The sequence below is a fragment of the Talaromyces marneffei genome, chromosome 1, assembly GCF_009556855.1.
Source record: "Talaromyces marneffei chromosome 1, complete sequence".
NCBI lineage: Eukaryota > Fungi > Ascomycota > Eurotiomycetes > Eurotiales > Trichocomaceae > Talaromyces > Talaromyces marneffei.
The window spans coordinates 2054398-2075840 of record NC_072348.1 but is presented as its reverse complement, the minus strand read 5'-3'; the positions used below and the strand labels follow the sequence as shown (position 1 = coordinate 2075840).

Here is a 21443-nt window from a genome sequence, read left to right as displayed (position 1 = left end):
TGCTCTCTGCTAGCATTACCCATGATACTACACATGGTTGATCGTAAAGAAAGATCCCAAGTCCATTCATGTATGAATAAGAAGACCGCCACCGCTCAGAATGCACCAAACCAAAAGCAACACATGCTAAAAAAGCGAAAAGCAAAAGCAAAAAAAAGGGTCTACCGCAAGCACTACATAGCTCCAGAGGAAGAAGATTCAACTATTTCATCATCATCGATACTGTCGCCCGTTTCATCGCCGTGAGGGTCGTGAATCACATTTTGTAGGATAGTTGGCATGGAAGCGGTTGATGTGAATGAGGTCGTCAATACACTGGATGCCGAGTGTTTCTGCCCACCGCCAGACCACAGACCAAAGAGTCCATTGCGTTCCCCACGGTGCTCAGAGCTGCCGATTGGAATATCGTTCTGATATGACGAAGAGGACGACGGCCATTGAATGTCAGAATACTGACCGTCGTCAACATAGCCATCCCATAGGCCAAATAATTGCGCTATCAGGCGTACAAATGCGACTAGAAGAGTGATTATCGGGGTCAGGATACTCGAAAGATGTGACCAGCGCCAGAACATTGTCGGGAGCACAAAAGGGAACTGTGGAGCGTCCGGTTGTAAGCAATAGCCATCACAAACTTCGGCGATACTAGGATGGCAGTAAATATCGCACATGATACTCTCAAGGATGTACCACAAACCAAAAACGGCCGTTGCCCAGCCAAGGTAGGTCGGTCTTAATCGCTGAGATTTGCAGTCTCGTTTCCAGAGACGAGGGATGGGGATGGCAAGGTAAACACGTCCATCGCCATGGCCATGTTGAGCATTACCACAGGTTTCGCAAAAACTTCCCTCTGCATCTATAGCCTTGCTGTTCCCTGGTACGATAGCATGCTCAATCACATTGAGGCCTGAGCGCGCATCCTGTATGCTATGAATGATTGACTGCAACTTCGAACCCAGGTGATCTAGAGAATTCGTATATTTGTCAAAACTCTGAGTTGGGGTTGTGTCTGCCTTGACTGCATCAAGCTTCTTTTCGAACTCCTCTTCTTTCATGTTCGCAAATCTAGAGGGTAGCTCGCCGTCTGCGCTATCCATCAGTCCCTCTAAAGAGGCGATTGTGTCATCACCTAACGATAGAGGGTTACCATTCGATTTCGCATCTTCAATAAAAGTCTCTAGAGCGCTCTTTGGTAGTTTGGATTTGACGAGTTCTGGCTTTGGCTGTTTCTTGCTGTCAATATTTGCCGACTTCTCAGCCAACACATTGGGTTTTGAGGCTGGTTCTTGTCTGTCAGGTTTAATTGTGGTCTTATCGACTGATTCCTCCTTGGACGAAGGGAGTTGCGATGCTTTAGTCGGTGCAATTGTGGTGGACTTGGGAGCTGTCTTGCTTGGAGAGTCGATCTCTTTGGTATCGTCGTCCCCATTACTGTCCGTATTTCGTACGGTCATGGGTGTATCAACCCAAGCTCCTATCACAACCGGAGTTTTTTGCGGAAGCAGCGTCTGCTCTGTTTTTTGTTGTGCGGGTGTGTTCTGTTGTGGAGGACTTTCGGTGCGGGCCAATTTGCGGAGCAGCTCTCGAGAATCGCTTCGTTGTTTTTGAAACGGATCTCTAGCCGTTGATTTGTAGATCGTTATCGGCGTGTTTGGAATGGTGTCGCCATTAAGACCACTTCTTCCCAGAGATCGCGATCTGGACCGCGCACTGTTGTGAAGACCGTCTGCTGGAGGGGCACCCAGACGAGACCTTTCCGATGCCGATGCAAGTTCTTGACTGGTTTTCCGGTCAAATCGTGAGGGTGATCTGTCAGTAATGTGAGGTGAACGACTTCTTGATTCAATTCTAGCTCTTCTTTCTCGTTCACTACTGCGTCCAGATGCATCAGCGCGAGGGGTATTGCCTGTGATCGAGGTCAGCCATTGTCGGTGGCTTCTCGATTTGTTTCCCCAGGTTTTGGGCACATTCAATCCAAGTTGAAGCCCATCATCTCCGAGATCTTGGCCTGCTTCCTCGGCTTGTAGATCAGATTCGCGTCTTTGCAAACCCTCCGCTCTTGACCCAATCCTAGCTCTGCTAAAAACCGGTGATTGACTCGTAGTTACGCGATTTAAACGCTCTTCGTCGCGTTTGTAGGTTGACAATTTCCCACGCACATAATCATCTGTGGCATCGTCTAGGTAGCTAAAACCTAGGTCCAAATTCTCGCCTCGAGAATGACGATTGTTCAAAGATCCAGGAGAATCGCGCCTCCTCCGTTCTCCAGAACTTTTCCGAGATATTCCATTCTCAGGATAGCCTTGATTGACCTCTGATACCAAATCTGCCAAGTCGTCTGCATCGTTGATTCTCTGGTACGTCTCGAGTATTTCGGCAGGCGGAGGGCTGGTGACTTCTGCGTAGGGAGAAGGCAGAGTATAACTTCGCTGCTGTCGGTGCCTTGGACTGGGGGTGCGGTCATTCGTTGTCGCGATTGGCGCTGAACTTACGTCCATGTCGGCTGTCCGCGATGTGGCTTCGAACGCGTCTTTCAATGTTCTGGTCATTCGGAAGTTACTCCGAGATCGCGGCGTATCGTTGGCGACTGTGCTGGGTCTCCGAAAATATTTTCGGTCGGAGGGATACGCGCGGTCAAGGTCGAGGTCGAGGTTCAGGTGCGCCCTGTGAAGATGTGGAGAAAGAAGGTCCTGCTGTGCTTGCTGTTTGTTGTCCCAGCGCCGAGAAGCACCGGGATGGGTGATGTGATCTGACAAGGCCATGGCTAAATAAAGTAAACAGAACAAGCATAATTATTATAAATTAATCAGCTATTTCTGCACATATTCAATGCAAGAAGAATGCCACTTGCACAAGTGCAAACTAGTAATGTGAAGTAAGTGTTGCGCTATCGCGGTGTATATGGTTCCTGCAAATCAATGATGTTTTTGTAGATCAAAGCCATCTATCCAAATTGAGGAAAGTGCAAATATCTGCCGTACCCACTTGGACATTTCAGTGCCTTCTTTTCTGTGCTTCTTAATCTTATATTAACATATAATTCATCTTATATATCAGATATTGAGAAATAAGAACTCTCCTTGGACTACAGTCCTTGATAACGTGACGTGATAGATCAATTGTTTCCCCCCCCTAACCTCCGTGGTATATGACGGTTGGTCAGATGTCGACTCTCATCAACAGTAAACCATCAAAAGCCTAGTTTCAGCACAATCGTCAAGCATGGCGAAAGCCACCAAACGAACAGGAAAGGGCAGGCAGCCCTCGTCCAAATCCGCAGTTAAGCCGCCAACACCGTTTGTCAAGGCACCTCCAGTCTTGGAACCATTTCTGGAGACACTCTCGCCAAATGAAATATATCTCATACACATCGACAGAGAAAGCCCAGACTTTAAGAAACAGCTGTTCATTCTCCCGATTCTTCTCAATACTGCCATTATACTATTTTTGGTGTATCGCATCTACAACGCGTTCTACGTTTACCCAGAGATTTTCGCCTCGGCGCTAGGACTATCGACAAAATCGACGGTGGACTTGACCTCACAGCCCATCAAAACGGCAGCTGGCACGATCCTGAGACGCACACTCACTTTCTCTATTGATTATTTCTTCCTCACCATCTTTCTCGCTTGGCCCATTCGATTCATCCAGGGCCCGATCTACTGGCGTCGAAAGGTTGGCTTCCGTCAGCGGGAAGTGGTTGTACGACTAAGTCGGAGTACTTGGTCGGCGGATCTTGAACGCAATCGTTGGGTATACGATGACGAGAAGGTCGTTCGCGAGAGAGTTGTCCCTGCTGTAGCTCCCCAGAGAATCAAGAAGAGCGGCTACCTTCTCATCGACGCCGATTGGGATCTAGACTACAACGCCATGGTGCGGGCGCATGAGCTGATTAACCAGATAAGTAAAGGGTCGGGGGTACAACTTGACGAATTCCGCGCCGCCATTCTTGTGAACACGGATGATGAAGGGTGGCTCATCTGGCGGGTTGCCGATGAAGACACCAAGGAACGGGAACAACAACGCGATCAACTACTTGCATTTCAGCAGAAGCTTGCGGCAATGGGCAAGGAAGATCTTTTCTTCCGCTGGGTTGAGCTGGTTCAGTACGAGAGTTCTCAACCGGGAGGCTTTACCCCTGAGCGGCAGCGCAACGCTATGCTGCAAGCCCAGGAGATGTTTGAATCTGAGGGAGTCGACTTTTCTCAGTTTTGGCGGGAAGTCGGCGGTATGCAAGGAGGCATCAACTTGTCATGACGTTGAGGATTAATGTGAAATTTATGTATAATACTTGCGTATACTGCAGTAGTAGTTATTGCGGATCGTGTTTGGTCCGATAGAGGAAAAGGCGTAAATATAGTCTGAATATAGATCCGCCTAGCCCAAGCGTTTGGCGGGTTACTAAAATCCAATCATAAGACGCCAATGGATAAACCTCACTTCGACCTTTTTAATAATGTTTTGATCCATGCGCCCTAACAGTCCAGAAGTTGTGTCGAATTGGCCATGTTGTAGAACTAGTGTGGGTAAAACTGATGGGTCTAGACGCAGCTCTCGCTGCAACTGCAAGACATTGGACATGCTCCAGAGCCGATAGCAGAAATGCATGTACTAGCACGCCCTAAGTCTCAGAATTACACCAAGTCTCATCCTGATAATCGATTTATTGATTGATCGTTGTCCTGGTCTGTTTGGCAGTGTTTGCTATAGAAGGGCGGAGTAATTCATCAGATTGTCAATACACAAATGTCCGGATCGGGAAGGCGCAAGATGACCATTCAGTAGATTCAATGCACTACTCTCGTAGTAGTTAACTGCAGAGACAGTCTGGCCAAAGGTGATTCGATGGAAGCGGTTGAACAGGCGGAGGGACCATATGGCAGGGGCCGCATGTCATATCAGAATTCCGCCCATTCTCAAACAGAGGCTAATTAAGTCGGCACTTAGGGAGTAGACCTTCCGGCGGTGGGGAACGGGGGCGAGAGGTGGTACGTACGTTCAAGTATATTGCGTCATCACCCATCGCCCAATCATGCCACAACACCCACGGCGATGGCATGATTGCTACTCTACCACTCTACCACTCTACTACTCTGGTACGTAGTTACAGCACAGAGCGGAGAGAGAGCCGCAGAGGAAAACGATTAGTGGACAGACGCCAAGTGCACGCCACCACGTCTCGCCCAGACGCAATATTAAATTATTAATTCTTCTTTTCTGCCGGAAATGGGCCCTCTTGTCCTCCGACCGAAACAAGCGCTGAGTGGCTCCAATGATCGTTCCTCGTTTTGCTTCGCTTCGCGCTAGACCCCGCTAGCCCCGGATAGGCTAGAGGCAGTCGAGGTTACACTTTCTCGTAGAATTCCTGTCAATCGTCACCGTGATCTCATCATCCCGCGCCGTCTTTTTCTTTCTCTTCCTTCTTTCGTCTCTTATCGACCATTTGCCGCCCACCAATCGATTGTTATCGGTATCCACTCATTATAGATATCAGCTTCCAATAGCATGCAACGAATTTGTAAATTAAAAAAAGAAAAAAAAAAGTTTGGTTGAAGATCCCGTAAATTCGACCAAATGGAGGAACGTACCACCACTGAAGTCTGTGGTGGCCAAAGTTACGTGAGCAATATGCCAGTCTAGACTAGCACCATATGCTCCTGGGGATTCTATTTGCCGGATTGATCGTAGTCGACGGGGGCGGAGAGGGTTAATTTGGTCTCCTGATTCCTTGCATTCCTCTTCTTTCCGCCTGGCGGATGCCATTTTACAGTCATACACCTTGATTTTTTTTTCCAAATTTGGCTACTGTCATGTGCGAAAATCTACAGTAGTAAATATTGATTGCAACTTCAGCATCTCCCTAAGGAGTACGCTGTCGTATAGATGGTTGCCCTCTGTCGTGTGCTTCTGGCTGACTCCGCTCGAATCACTAACTTGACTACTGTGTGGTATACTAGCGTATTGTTGGTCCCCTATGGTGTCAATGGCCCACCAGCAAACCAAATGATGGACACTCCAGGCCGGCCGACAGAGAAGACTTCGGATCGTGGCCAACCAGTCACAACGTCAGTATTGGTTGAGTGCTACCCATCTCGTCTTTCCAAAAAAAAAAAAAAAAAACGTCTTCGCTAGCTCTTCCCTGCTTACTTGTTCCTTCCCTTCTTCGCTCGCTTTGTCGTGCCCTCCTCCCCCCAAATAAGTACCCTCCCAGCCCGGCTACGTCACTTTCCCTCCTTCCACTCTCCCTTTCTTCCAAATCCGTTCTTGGTACTGCATCATCAATCATCATCATCAGCAACCCTCTGTGAACGCATCAGCCCTCGACCACCACACGATATTGATGCTTCATACTGTGACTGCGCACTGAAGTCTGTCTATTGACTCTACCGTTATTATTATTATTCTTGTTAAATTCGCATATTGTTTCTTGTTGCGTGTTCGTTTTCTGGTTTTCCCTTTTTTTTTTTTTTTTTCTTTTTCCCTTACTCGTTGATCCCGACCGGGCTCGATTATCTACGCCGTGGTCGCAGCGCGTCGCCCTTCCCCGGTCGTCATCGATCCTCTACATTCCTCTTCTCCCTTACGACTCCCGTTTTACGAGATTATGTCTGCTGCTGTGGCTCAGAGGGCTCCTCTGGGTAGGACCTCATCCCCTATGGACGCGAAGAAGAACAACATAATAAAGTCTGAAGGTCAGTGTGCTCTTTCCTTCCTGCGATCGGCCTTTCTCTGGCATTATATTGTGTCTGCGATCAAGCAAAGTATATGCATAACATGGCAATGAATGAATGACCTCTTGCACTTTCCTCTCCTTTCCCCTTGAGCATTTGGTGGACCGCGTCCAATGACTTGCTGTCTCTGGATCGAGGTTTCATGTGTCGACTATCCGCCATGACCTCACAATTACCCTTATCGACTCACCTCAAAGTTCGGATGGCCTATCGCCTATCGCCCTTCGCCCTATCCGTCGCAACATGATCACCTGTCTAAACACACTTCGCATTTGACCTCATTGTCCTGTCGCGACCCCTATTTTACTGCGTTGCATACAATAATTGTACAATTTTGCTCTCAATTCCTTGACATCACGTCTTGATTATCAATCACATTATTTGTTATCAATCGTGGGAACGCGCATTGTATTAACCCTATCTTGGCACTACAGATTCTTCAGCAAATACAAAAGACCAGAAGCCTGCGACCGACACTGAAGCGTCTCAATCACTTCCACCGCCGCCCCGCCCAGCTGCTTCTGGTCCGGGCGATACACCTGACTACTTCAACTCGCTCCACAACCCATTCTCCCTCGAGCCCAACCCGTTCGAGCAGTCTTTTGGCAACCCATCAGCTGAAACCCCGGGGAAGTCATTGCTTCCCCCAGTCGCATCCATCACGTCTCCTGCACTGCCCGGAGCAAGCTCAGCCGGCTATAACTGGCCCAACTCTTTACGCTCCGGACCGCTGAGTCCTGCTATGCTGGCGGGCCCTACTGGTGCCGACTATTTTGACAGTATCGGACGCGGCTTTCCAACTCCCAACGAGTCTTCATTACGAACGGGGTTGACCCCTGGTGGTGGTGGGTCAATGTTCCCAGCCCCGAGTCCTAATACTCAGGCGATCCTTTCTCAACTTCAAAGCGGTGGCGCGACTCCTTCGACTCTCGAGTTCCACCGCACTGCCTTAAACGCAGCCAAGCGCAGCGGTTTCAATGCACCTACGTCTAACCCGACTAGCGATCCAGAGCAGCTCCAGAACATGGACAAGAAGACTGCACCACCTGCCGTCGATCAGTTCACGCACCACGATGCCGCTGATGCAGCCAACGGCCTCTTCATGCTTGCGAAGGGTGGCCAGCCCAACAATGACGCGTTCGCGGCAGCCGCGAAGCCTGTGGACATTCCTGATACGAAACGAACGACGCGAAATGCTCACAATTCGGTGAGCAGTGGTCGCGAAATGACTGCTGAGGGTTCCGACAGTCAAGGCGAGCAAGCCAAGCCAGCATCGAAAGGTAAAGGCAAGAAGAACACGTCCACCAAACAGACCTCCACCGTCAATGGCCGTCGCAAGGCAGAAGAAGCGCCCAAGGGTTCCAATAAGAGGACCAAAATGAATAATGGACCTATGGAGGTGACTCCTGAAGAGGAGTCGGACGATGAAGACATGAAGGACGAACTGAATGGCAAAGACCCGAAGAAGATGACTGATGAAGAGAAGCGAAAGAATTTCTTGGAGAGGAATCGGTATGTTATCACACTAAATCAGCTCATGACTTACCTTCCATCCAGACTCTTACTAATACTTATCCAGTGTCGCGGCGCTCAAATGTCGTCAACGTAAGAAGCAGTGGCTTGCAAATCTCCAAGCCAAGGTCGAGCTCTTCACAACGGAAAATGATGCTTTAACGGCGACCGTCACTCAACTACGGGAAGAAATAGTGAATCTCAAGACCCTTTTGCTTGCTCACAAAGACTGCCCTGTCTCACAAGCTCAAGGTCTCGGTCCTTTGATCATGAATGGCATGTCCGCCGGCTTTGATCCCCATCCGTACAACCTCGCAACCAATATGGCCATGCAACCCGGAGCACCAATGCCCCAAGCCATTCGCCGATAGATACAGCAACGAATAATTAATATACGGCTCACGTCTGCGAGAACTAATCGATAACTAAACCAAATGTGGTATCTGTTCGCTGCCTAATTTGTACTCTTGAATACGACCGGGTCTTTTGTAACAGTTACTTTTCTTTCTTCCCCTCTCAACCTTTACCGTCCCTATCGCTTTCACTTGACTACGGCGGCCGAAACTTCTTTTCTCGTCTCTTACTTGTGCCTTCAAAATGGTCATTGGCATGGGCGGAGTTTTTATGATGCATGGGACAAAATGGACATGGTCAAAATTCGGATGGTGTCATATGGGTGTGTACATCATCCTTCACCTTGAGGCGTGCTGGAAAATCGCTTTACTCTTCCTCGAACTCCTGGCCTTTGCTGATTTGCGTTCAGTGTATTTGGTTTTGTTTTTATCTTCTTTTTTTTCCCCTGGGGGCGTTCGTTCTCGTTTCTACTGGTGGCGATATTATTCGGATTGGTCTGATTTACCTGGAGTTTAGAGTTCCCCTGTACTTTCTGTTTTGCTGTTTCCTTGCCCTTGGTTCTTTTTTACCGGGTGAGGACTTTATTATTTTTATTCTTTTTCGTGTCTGATACTTTCTATTTTTATGACGATTCGCACTTCTAGTTCGATGCTGAGATTGACAGAATTCGCTTGCTGGTCTAGACCGCGATTTCCATCAACATGGCTATGAATGTTCTTTTGAAGAGTTAAGCTAGAAGTTATGGGCTAAGCGAACAAGCAGTCAATGCGACTAGCAATGATTTAATGCCAGACAACCTTGAAAGAATTCCAATAAGTCCTTTGTAGACGTAGTCCCGGTTGACAGACTCGACGCGCCTACCGACGTACTTTTGGGGGGGGAAGGACCTTGGTGAAGCAGAATCATGTCGTCAACTTGCTGAGGGTAATATGTGGGGCTGAACGGCAAGACCCACAGTTTTGGCATATCATTACCCTTGTAGCTCAGTTGGTTAGATCGTCGTGCTTATACTTATAATGTTCAATATGAACGGTATATGTATCACGAATGTCCCTGGTTCGAGCCCAGGTAAGGGTAAAATGTCAACGTTCTTTTTACTCTTTTTTTGCAATGAGTATTTTATACACCTTGTCTTTCCCATTACCACATATCGAACGAAGAATCGATTTGATGCCTGGTGTGTGGAAAAGAAAGCGCCACCGCCCATTACCTATGTAGGGCAGAAAGGCTCCGCGGCCACCGTTTTGTTATCGATAACCAAACAGTGCAAACAACCTCAAGTCCCGCGCCGAGACAAACAATCAATTAATTATCTTTCAGACGCTGGGGATTCAAGAAAGAAGAGAGATCAGTTACCTACTTCGACCCATCGAGCATTGAACGAGCAAAATCAATGCTCCGTATGATTTTTATCTATCTGAAATACTCTTAACGATCGGACTCGACTGGACATGACACGATCCATCTGCCCAACAGAAACACGCCGTGCCCGAATGACCAAGCGGTGGAAACGATAAAGAGCGAATAACACCGATAGGAAACTGTTCTGTGAATCTCAACAATGTCAGCACGACGCGCACCGGTGCGCTCACGCCGTGTCGACGATGCCTTGTCCCAACTAGTCGACTCTCTATTACCGCCTATCCCCCCTTCCGCGCTCGGCGACGATTTCTCCGGAGATGAAGAGGATGCTCTGGCCGCAGCCGAAGAGCAACGACTTCAGGAGCGCCTAGGCCGTGCATGGCGTATTCTGGATGTTGTGGGTGCAGACAAAGAACAAGTCGGTATCGATGGCAATTGGGGATCTGCGGCAGAGAATATCAACAATGCCTCTGATCTGATCAAACGAAAATTATTGCGAGAAAACGCCAGTCCGGATAAGGCGGTGCGGTTTTCAAATCTTTATTCTCGATTGTTGACGCAACCTGTGCTCGGGCAGAAGTGGGCTATTCTCTATTTGTTATATCGATTGTCGGAACAAGAAGGTGACGATAATGTCGGCGAGGAAGATACAATGACAAATGAAGGTGGCCGTAGTCGAAGTCCTCTGCTAGATGATGGAAATCTAGATAATTTACTATTCAAGTCAAGAGCCGGTATGAGAGGAGCGCTAGTTGATGATGATGAAGGTCCCGCTATCAGTTCGTCTGTCTCACAGCGGGGAGAAGCCGTAGATCGAAAGCGATCAGCACGAGACTCTGCCATCGAAAAGCAAAGACGCAGTCACCCAGCGACTACAGAAGAGGTTAGAGAGACCAGCTCAGGACGGCTCAGAGGAACAAGCACACCGAGAGAAGTTCCACAGGTTACTGCTTCGCAGACAGCAAAACAAGAATCGAAACCCGTCAAAACCGCGGAATCATCTCTTCTCCGGGATTTACCTTTTATCCTTCAGGGTCTCTCGTCAACGAATATGGAGTTCTCTTCATCCACAATGTTGAAACTACCGACTAATTTGCCGATTCCGATGATATCATTGCTGCACACCTTAGCCGAACCATGCCTACTGTATAAAGAGTTATCGGGCTTTGTTGATAGCTCAGAAGGGGGGTTGGTGAGTCAAGCTTTGAGGGCATCCATTTTTAATGAGCTTCGCTCTTATTTAGGGCTAGTTTCTACTCTTGAAGGAGAAATCAGAAGAGCCTTGACTGCAGCGGCTAGTGATGATCCTAAGGGCATGGTCAAGGGTGCCGTGACCCTCAAACGCTGTGTGGTCTGGACGAGGGATGCTACAATGGCCTTACGATTGATGAGTATAATGGTAGAAGAAGCAAGAGGTGGGTAATATTGACACTGCGGCTGTAATGACATCGAGAACTAACGGTACGTGCTTGCAGATAAAAGAGGTGGTCAGCTGATATCCCTGATACATGGCTACTCATCGTCCCACGGAGACCCTTTCGTTGGTAGCTTTGCAGAGAAACTGCTGTCACACATTACACGCCCATTTTACGATATGCTCCGGCAGTGGATTTACGACGGCGAACTTTCTGATCCCTACAAAGAGTTTTTTGTCATAGAAACAGAATTTCGACCCAGCGCAGACCCGCGGCGCATTGCATCGAGCGTGTGGGAAGACAAGTACAAACTAGACGAAGAGATGATCCCGTCCTTTATAACACAAGATTTCGCCAAGAAAGTTTTCCTCATTGGAAAGTCTCTAAACTTCATTCGATATGGCTGCGGAGATTCTGCTTGGGTGGAAGCCTACTCGAAAGAAACGTCTAAAGAGCTTCGATACGGAGATACCGCAAGACTAGAAAACTCCATTGACGAAGCTTACAAGACGACAATGGCGAGACTCATTCATCTGATGGATACCAAATTCAAACTCTTTGAGCACCTTCGTGCTTTGAAGAAATATCTTTTACTTGGACAGGGTGACTTCATCGCTTTGCTTATGGAATCGCTCGCGTCAAATCTGGACCGGCCTGCCAATTCGCAATATCGACATACTTTGACTGCTCAGTTAGAACACGCTATTCGATCGTCAAACGCGCAGTTCGATTCACCAGATGTCTTGCGCCGGCTAGATGCGCGTATGCTGGAGCTCAGTCACGGTGAAATTGGATGGGACTGTTTCACACTTGAATATAAAATCGATGCCCCTGTAGATGTAGTTATTACTCCATGGGGATCGACACAATATCTCAAGGTGTTCAACTTCCTCTGGCGAGTGAAACGGGTTGAGTTCGCGTTGGAAAGTACATGGCGAAGGTTCATGACAGGAGCTCGCGGTGTTCTCGGCAGTGTGGAAGACAAAGTTGGAGCAGACTGGAAGCTCGCAAGATGCGTAATCGCCGAGATGATTCATTTCGTGTGCCAGTTGCAGTATTATATTCTCTTCGAAGTGATTGAAGCCAGTTGGGATCAATTACAAGCGGCAATCTCAAAACCTGGCTGCACTCTAGATGATCTGATTGAGGCTCATACTAAGTACCTCAATTCCATCACGCACAAGGGTCTTCTAGGCTCGTCAAGCGCGTCACGAAGCTCTTCGTCATCTGCAAAACAGCCGGAAGAAAGCTTCCTTGTTCAGCTGCATCAAATCCTCAAGATCATGCTGAACTACAAGGACGCGGTTGACGGTCTATATTCATTCTCTGTTGCAGAGTTCACACGCCGTCAAGAGCTGAACGCAAAGATCGAAACCCGCACAGCACGTGGTCAATGGGGTGTGACGGAGCATGACTTCAACAACCCATCTCCGTTCCTGTCAAATCAAGAGAACGCGAATTTAACAGCTGATGATCATATGCTTGCCTCATTACAAACCCGTCTTCGTGACTTATCCGCTGATTTCCGCGCTCGACTTAACATTCTACTCGGCGACCTGGCCTATCAACCGGATGTTGATATGCGCTTCTTGGGTGTGGTCATGAATTTTAATGATGTTTATGAGCCCGTGAAAAAAGGTCGACGCGAAAAAGCATCGGCACCTGCTGCAGGGGTTTCATCGGCGACTCGAGATAGGGAGAAGGACCGGAGAAGTCGTAGGATTGTGGTCCCGTCAAGCAGCAGCGGTGCTGGTGGTGGTACAGAAACCAAAGAGCCGCAGGGAGATGCGCAGTGAGCTCTCTTCTTTGATCATGTATATGCATGCATTTGCAGGCGCAATTGATGAGTGATGTTTTCGGCAGTGATACCTAGCCATGGACCTATTTATGATGTATGTATAGGAGTTTAGTAGAAGCAGCAGTAGTAGAAGTATGGACTTCAATCAAAAATTCAAAATTACTACGGAGTATACGTAGTACTGCATCATAGTATAAGTTAGTTAGTTGTTGTACGTCGTCTCGACCAATCGATTGGGTCGGATTAGCTTCAGGCATGTGGAGAACAATCCCAAGCTTAAAAAAAGTTTCGGACAAAAAGTTTTGGCAGTCAATCTCCACTTCAAACTACTCGACTTTCTCTACAATCTGTCCCTCTATTTCTGACAGGTTGCTCTTCTTTCAAGAATTTCGACTTTCTTTCTTGACACATAAAACAATTGTATCAATTTTCGACTGCCAATAAGAAGTGTCGAGCGAGCGACCGGCCGGGAACTCGAGACGACATGTCCGTCGAAAGCAAGCACGCCCTCGGCGCGAGCGAGCTCAAGGCGAAAAAGAAAGACGAGAAAAGAAAGCTCAAAGAGGCCAAGAAGGATACGGATACTATCCAGGATGCGGACGATTTAGTGAAGGACAAGAGTGAGAGGAAGCCGAAAAAGAAATCCAAGAAGCGATCACGAGACGACGACGACGCCAATGAAGAGAAACAACACCACGAAGAGGAGAAGGGCAACAACGCGGAAGAAGATGCCGGAACAGAGATAAGGTCACGCAAGAAGAGAAAGTCGGTCTCTTTCGCGGATAAGGTTGACATTCAAACAATCGAGAACAAGGATGAAATAAATGGTGCTACTGGCAAAGACACGAAAACAGATGACCATGACGATGAAAACACGGCGGATAATGAAAAGCAAAGTCGCGAAAGAAGAAAGAAAGAAAAAAGAGAGAAACGCGAACAGCGGCGAAAGGACGGCGAGACGAGTACTACTACGAGCGAAGGGGATAAATCCACAACAGACTCAGTAGACAAGTCTATTATCGCCTATTTGTCGCAATATTACCACGACCGTGCATCGTGGAAATTCCAGAAAATCCGTGAAGCGCAGCTCCTTAAACATGTATTCTCTCTGGAGCATGTTCCGTCTGAATATAATCCAGCGCTATTGGCGTATTTGAAAGGATTGAAGAGTGAAGGCGCAAGAACACGACTTCGTAAAGGTGCACAGGATGTCATAAAATTTGACGAGAAGCATACTACTGCTTCATCAGAAGGAGACGAAATTACGAGTACAGAAGAGACCAAGGGTATTGCTAAATTACCTGCTTTGCCCGATTCATGGAGAGAACAATATGGCGACGCGGTGTATCGGTTCAAGGGAAACTTGAATGGAGGTGTCAAGGATCTGAATGAAGGTGTCACCCTGACTGCACCCGCTGGGGATGACAATGAAAACGGCGAAGTCGATGCCAACGTTTGGACCAGGCTTGAATACCGCAAACGAGCCGAGATGGTCTTGTGGACTGTATCAGGTAGAATAGGCAAATACTCTTCTGCAACAAGTAAGCAGGAGAAGTCAGCAGAAACAGAGTCGGAGCCCACGGAAGCTGCAGCATCCAATATGAAGAAGGAAGCCAAACAGAAAGCGCCGGCAAGGAAGAAGAGAAAGAATCGAACAATGATTGTGGATATTTCGAGCAGCAGCGAGAGTTCTGATTCGGACAGTGATTGAGCTGCACATATTTACATGGATGATTACATTCCAGATAGCATTCTGTTAGGAGTATTGCGGGCTTTCATATGTACAATTGAAGAGTACACAAAATATTACATGTGGGACATAATGCCCTTTCTATGCACCAAGCCCCCTTAAAATTGTCCATATTATGTCTCCGTTTGAACCTCAGCTTTTGCTATTATTCGACTTGAGGTCCGGTAATATTAAGGACAGCCCTACTCCAGTCGTGTTGAACGGAATGCTGGTATGGGTCGAGATCTTAGACGTAGGCATGGGGTGGTATCGATCTTGTCCTCTTCACATGGGACACATTCGGTTTCACCATCTGATCATCACTTTCGCGTAACGACGAGAGCCAATAGGTAAGGTGTCATGGTGAATATGGTTGATGGAGTTAGGCATCTCACTGGCGGTTTTGGCTGCCCATAGCGAGCCGGTCATTCTTTGTTGCAGGGTGTATTGATATATTTGAACGAGCGCCCATCTACTTTCACTCGCTAGCCGTTCTTTTTCTTCTGGGTTATTTGCAATGTCCTGATGAATTTTCAAGGCATAGGTTTGGCGCGGAAAGAATCACAAAGCATACTTTGGAGTTCAGCAGAGGTATATAGCCCCTTTTCGGCATCTGGGAAAGCAATCAAGTCAGTCATGGGAAAATCGACCACATGGTTGGAACAGAGGAAGTGAATGGCCACCAACCTTTGACCCACTCGAGTTGTTTTATTGTCCGTTGGTGGATTGCCTCCCAACAACGCTGGTAAGAGACTAACTCGTTCATGGCTTTGGACTGTGTGGGCGAAAGATGTGGTATCACTGTGTTTTCTCGTGCATATGAATAATCTGTTTGTTGTATCGACGGCGCGTATTGATGTTGATTTTGATACTGTGGTGGTTGATGTTGATAGACGTTTTGATATTGGTGGTGATCATACTGGTGCTGGGGGATACTGGAAGAGAACCGCGTCTCGGCGTTCGTGGGAGTCGACGTCTCAGCGGAGACAGGTAATGGTATAAGGCTTAATGCTACCATGGTGTATGTTTGACTCGGGAGATTGGTAGTAGGGAAGGCTGTGAACAAGAGAGGATAGTTAGGGCCTTTATAGAAACCGAATGTGATAAGTTGGTATGTACCGTGTATATTTCGAGATAGAAGAGATTGAAAAGGTTAAAAAGGTTAAACCCAGATAGAGAGCCAATGGACCGGAACTTAATAGAATGGGCACGGAGGGCTTAAGACTTACATCCGACAGTGAGCACATGGACTCATGGGCTTGTTTAGGGTAGGCGGGTATACTCCGGAGTGGTGATTTCGTTCGACAGCCTTGTGGATCAGGATGGATTCAATCATTTCTGGGCTCTAACTCTCGGAATACCTTTTATGGAACAAGGTCCGGAAGGCTAATGTTTGCGAACCCTAATTACCCCTTAGTAATCACTAATCAGTAGTTAACTATATGTGACGCAGTTTGTCCCTTAATATCACATTTGATCCTTCAACTGATGAGGGAAGTCCTCTCTCAAGGGAATGATCCACGTCCATGGCTTCTTAGCAAGCATATTATGAAGACTAAGCTACTAATACCGTGCTTGGCGTATGGTACGACATATGCCGTTGTTGAATGAGCCAAGGAGAGCTCCGATCAGAAGCTGATATTGCCCACCTAGCATCCCTACTAGACTACACGGATGGCGCGGTACGCAGGCACCTCGGAGACCAGGTTGCAATTGAGCGATTCGTCTCAATCGTTCTAGGATTTACATATTATAGCCAGAGAATTGCGATCGGCTTAAATATCGGAGATTGGGTTGTAGATAATACATATGTAGGTACAACTGATATCAATCGACGACCTTGAATGACGAGATATGCATCCACAAGTGTGCTAAATACCAGGCAGTATGGATAAATGATTATTTATTATCCATGTACGAAGGTGTCAGAAGTGCTTTGACACCAGCCTATCAGTAGCAGTCACTACCTACCAAATATTTTCCTTTCGAAAAAGAAATTCCAGTCCTACGAAGTACGTATGGCTTGATGCTACTTCTAGCAGGGATATGCAGACATGCGCCAGAAGGAATCTACTGGGAAGATTAAGTCGCCCTTCATGAACTAGACATTTCGGAGAGCACAATGTACATCCCTTTCCAGAGTAGTGGTTGGTCATTTAGTTGTCAGTGCCAGCCTCCAGAAAAAACGTGACTAGTTAAAGCCCTAGTCCCTGTTGGTGCTACTTAGTAAGTAGCACCAACGCGTAAGTCTAGGTATCCGCCCGATATGCATGAGTCGGCATTTGGAAGTCTGTCTAAGTTGTATGTAGTCATGGCTACGAACTAGTCAGTCAGTCAATGACTCAGGTCGTTCGCCGAATTCGTCCCTTTGAGCCTAGGCTGACCCTACCACCCCGGAACTCCCGTCTCTAGACAACAATGGGCGGAAATAACAGGTTTCGTGATGGTCTCAAAAATGGTTTGTTATCTTGCGGAATAAACCGGTGGAATCACATCAATTCACTGGAAATAGATTCATCCGGACCATACAAGGCATTATGATTGGCATATGACGAATATGCTAATGTTTGGCGTTTTCCCCATCGCGGCCAGCTTTCAATGGTGCCGAAATGAAGGGTCACCTGCCGGTCTAACTTTAGTTGGCAGGCCGGGTTCAAGGAGCCATGACTTGATACTTGTAGCCTCCGACAAGCTCTGTGAATGCTAACGATACTATGGATTGCCTGGGAGTTGTAGTTTACGAGGCGTACAGCAATTCGCCTCTTGACGCATTTGGATCAATGGTTTGGCACGGCGAATTCTTATCTATAAGTCCCTTGGTCTGCTGTCACTAGATAATAGGTAGAATATCAATTGAAAATAGTAAAGCATATAACTAGATGCTGCGTGTAATCCGCTGACGTATGCCATATAGATGCGTGCTTTGTTCTTGACCTATAATAAAACCCCCTATATAGAATCGTATTCGGCTTGGTCTATAGAAACATTTGCTATCTAGTTCATATTCGTGAAAAACAAGGAACTATTTTATATATCCATTGGCAGATTGACTCGCGTCCAGTGCCGATCAATTTTGGTAACTATATTATACTATGCTAGATCATCCATGTAGTATGGGTGCCCAGGCCAGGCATCTTCTCGATATCGGACCTAGTTTGTTCCAACCAGTTGACATATACTCTTAACATAAGACTAATCATCTCTGATATTAGTCCATGGCTCGAGCTAACATCATCTCACCAGGCAATCTGGAACGAGGTACTGAAAAAAGGCATAGGGGAAAAGGAAATCGGACATTGTATTAGGAGGATCGAACCTCGTATGATAGTGTTCACGCCATATGAATTATATAAATATCCCAAGGGAGAGATTGCCTGCTTGAGTCTCTGTAGAATTCTCCTCCCACATGTGCCAACGATACCTCCAGCGATATTTTCGTATTACTAGTTTTCATCGGCCACTTGCCTGTTTTATTGGTTATGATTGGCCATGAGCAGAAGTATCTATCTACTTCGTCAACCCGAACCACTTTGAATAGCCTGACCCGTCGTGATTTGTGATCGTGGAAAGAAAAGACCGCAAAAAGCAGCCACGGATTGATTAATACATGAAAGAAGACCTTCTTTCTGAAGAACGACTATAAACCAGGGGTAAATGCAAGTAAAATTATGCTAGAGTGATAGATATTTGTAAAGAATCTAGAAGGTTAGAGCTTGGAAGATGTGATGTCTTGGCAGGAGGAACGAGATCAAAGGCGGTGGAGTATGGGTGGCAGAATGAGCTGGAGCTAGTGCATGGTATGGGCCTGTCAAGCTCAGGCAGCTTCCTTGAACACACACAACCCAACTTCATCCAACTTCAACTCATCCTTCTAGGCTTTATCTCGAATTTTTGTGATAGGGTACTTCTCAGCGGCTTGCATATTGAAAGGAAAATACTACAGGTTAACGATTATCGACCATCACCATGTCAGGTTAGAATCCCGTATCCTCCAGCTATCCGTTCAGTCTTGGAGCTTGGATCTAACGAACCCTTGCAACAGGAAGCGCAGGCTACGACCGACATATTACCATCTTCTCTGATACGGGTCGTCTATATCAAGTTGGTTAGTGGTTTACATCCCCCCCTCCCCCGTATTCAGCACGTCCAGTCGAACTCCGGACGGTCCTTTTCATCCATTCCCGAGCGAAGCTCCGCAGAATCAAGTCAATCAGCTGACGATACAATCTCATTACAGAATATGCATTCAAAGCGATTACAGCAGCAAACATAACGTCCATCGGTGTTCGTGGCAAGAACTGTGCCGTTGTCCTATCACAAAAGAAGGTTCCTGTAAGTTGGATTACGACGTCTACCGATCAGCCAGTGCAGGGCAGCTAATAGAAGCATCAACTTGCAGGACAAATTGATCGAACCGTCTTCAGTCTCCCACATCTTCAAAATCTCGCCTTCCGTTGGATGTGTCATGACAGGATCCATAGCCGATGCCCGGGCATGCGTTGACCGTGCACGTGGTGAGGCTGCTGAATTCAGGTATAAATACGGATATGAAATGCCTTGTGATGTATTGGCGAAGCGTTTGGCCAATATCAACCAAGTCTACACGCAACGGGTACGAGTTACATTGCATATGTGCGGCTCTAATAGATCACCTGGCTGACATTACTTACGTCTATAGGCTTACATGCGTCCACTCGGTGTTGCCATTACTCTAATCTCGGTAGATGACGAAAAAGGACCCGAGGTGTACAAATGCGACCCAGCAGGATATTTCGCTGGATACAAGGCCACTGCATCTGGCCCCAAGCAACAGGAGGCAGTGAACTTTCTCGAGAAGAAGCTGAAGAACAAGGATTATGCTGAAGGTGACTGGGAAGAAGTGGTCGAGCTCGGAATCACAGCCTTGAGCAACGTTCTCAGCGTTGACTTCAAGAAGAATGAGTTGGAAATTGGCATTGTTGGCGGGCCCCGGCTTGATGGCGAGGAGGGTACAGATGTTGCATTCCGGGCATTAAGCGAGGAAGAGATTGATGAACGGCTGCAGGCCATTGCGGAGAAGGATTGAAGAATTTTAGAATGTATTCTCATGTCCCATTTGTCTAGTCTTTGCAAGCCACAACACATAAAGAGTTCCTACCAGACATACCTTTGCATGCCCGTTGAGACTTATGGCCGTTGAAACTTGGATCGCGATGGAATACCGACAACAGGAGTAACGTTAGGGCGGGGATCTTTGGACATGGAATCCGCACGACACAGCTATTGTCTGCTTGAGCCTAGCCACGCCGAACTGTTTGTAACCATTGAGTATGGGGCGGGGTGTATACGACTCATTCAGGCGCGCCTCGTTCGGAATGATGCGAAAGAATACGCGAGCGGTGCAGGAGTAGGGCCGCTTAGTAGTAGTGTTGGATGGAGTGTCGGTAGTACTATTATGTAGCAACTATGATAGTACGGAGTACTATTACCGATAGTCGAAGTTCAACAAAAGCGACATTTGCCACAGCGGAGCATCAGCCACACAGGTTAGTGTCCCAATGCGGCAAGGCGCGGCTCCAGTTTCAGCTTGGGCTGTGACACCAGCCAAGTTGGGTCAACGCTAAATTCGTGGCTTGGGCGCGGCCCCGGCCTGTGATTGGCCGTACATCTCGGCTCCATCGCGTCTCCAATGTTTGTTTCTTTTCTTTTCCCACGTTTATTCCTCAGTCACATCGACGCCCATCCCCATAAAATGGCCTAAACACGGATTCATCGTTATCCTGCTAGCCTGCCCCGATCTGGACCCTCATCTGCACCCATCCTGACATGTCCCTACCCCTCAGTGGCCGCGACCACTACCCTGCCCCATGCCCATCAGAGCTGGGAGCGAGGTGGCGTGCATGCACTGGCGGTGATGAACCATAACGATAGATGAATACGGATAGACAATCTGGATCAGGCCGCTACGGTGCAATGTGTTACTGTTTTTATCCACCCTGAAACTCAACCAGACCGTTTAGGAAGCTGGCTGCTGTTGGCTGTTCCTGCTACTGCCGAGCAGCGGGAGCACCGGCGGAAGCACCGTGATTGATGTTGGAGATCCATCTACAGCTGTCATGGACACGAGTAGTAGTATCAGACTGAGAGTATGATTTACATGTATGCACATCCTGTACCGCATGGAAATCTTATGGCTGGCTGATCAAACTCTTTATCCGATCCCCTGGCATACTCCCCTCTGCTCAACACCTCTCCCTACACTAACGACAATTGGCCAGCCACGAACGGAAAAAGGAGGGGAGCCAAAAACAAAAAGGCATGTTCCGAAAGAGAAAAAAACAAAAGCAAAATCCACTTAGAACTATCCCAGATTTCCGACAAGATCCAAAAGCTCGGATAATCTCTTGCGATGCCATAGCTTGCGTCGATTGGCTCAACCAACCCTACACTAACTAGTACGGTTCACCTGTCCACAAGTGCACACATCAATTGATCTTGGTTACAGGTAGGCTTTATTTCCACTGGAAGGAGGAGAGACCTTGTATATTTTGCTTTTCTACTAC

General features: G+C 47.5%; 6 protein-coding genes and 1 pseudogene across 7 annotated transcripts; 6 read left to right on the top strand and 1 right to left on the bottom strand.

The window, feature by feature from the left end:
- Positions 1-173: 173 nt before the first annotated feature.
- EYB26_000773 (uncharacterized protein) lies at positions 174-2762 on the bottom strand (the record flags this gene model as incomplete). Its single annotated transcript, XM_054260088.1, has 1 exon — positions 174-2762. The coding sequence occupies one exon, from the start codon at positions 2760-2762 to the stop codon at positions 174-176; it is 2589 nt and encodes an 862-aa protein (XP_054116063.1).
- Positions 2763-3222: 460 nt separating this feature from the next.
- Positions 3223-4257, top strand: EYB26_000772 (uncharacterized protein; the record flags this gene model as incomplete). The annotated part of the gene is made up of 1 exon (XM_054260087.1): positions 3223-4257. The coding sequence occupies one exon, from the start codon at positions 3223-3225 to the stop codon at positions 4255-4257; it is 1035 nt and encodes a 344-aa protein (XP_054116062.1).
- Positions 4258-6604: 2347 nt separating this feature from the next.
- On the top strand, positions 6605-8614 carry EYB26_000771 (uncharacterized protein; the record flags this gene model as incomplete). The annotated part of the gene is made up of 3 exons (XM_054260086.1): positions 6605-6692; positions 7166-8243; positions 8311-8614. 3 exons carry the CDS (start codon positions 6605-6607, stop codon positions 8612-8614), a joined length of 1470 nt encoding a protein of 489 aa, XP_054116061.1.
- A 955-nt stretch (positions 8615-9569) lies between these two features.
- Positions 9570-9674, top strand: EYB26_000770 (annotated as a pseudogene). The gene has a single exon. The product of its transcript is annotated as a tRNA-OTHER (tRNA).
- A 484-nt stretch (positions 9675-10158) lies between these two features.
- EYB26_000769 (uncharacterized protein) lies at positions 10159-13170 on the top strand (the record flags this gene model as incomplete). Its single annotated transcript, XM_054260085.1, has 2 exons — positions 10159-11374; positions 11435-13170. 2 exons carry the CDS (start codon positions 10159-10161, stop codon positions 13168-13170), a joined length of 2952 nt encoding a protein of 983 aa, XP_054116060.1.
- Positions 13171-13656: 486 nt separating this feature from the next.
- EYB26_000768 (uncharacterized protein) lies at positions 13657-14883 on the top strand (the record flags this gene model as incomplete). Its single annotated transcript, XM_054260084.1, has 1 exon — positions 13657-14883. One exon carries the CDS (start codon positions 13657-13659, stop codon positions 14881-14883), a length of 1227 nt encoding a protein of 408 aa, XP_054116059.1.
- A 3984-nt stretch (positions 14884-18867) lies between these two features.
- Positions 18868-19966, top strand: EYB26_000767 (uncharacterized protein; the record flags this gene model as incomplete). Its single annotated transcript, XM_054260083.1, has 5 exons — positions 18868-18874; positions 18944-19006; positions 19139-19233; positions 19301-19513; positions 19580-19966. 5 exons carry the CDS (start codon positions 18868-18870, stop codon positions 19964-19966), a joined length of 765 nt encoding a protein of 254 aa, XP_054116058.1.
- Between the last annotated feature and the right edge of the window lie 1477 nt (positions 19967-21443).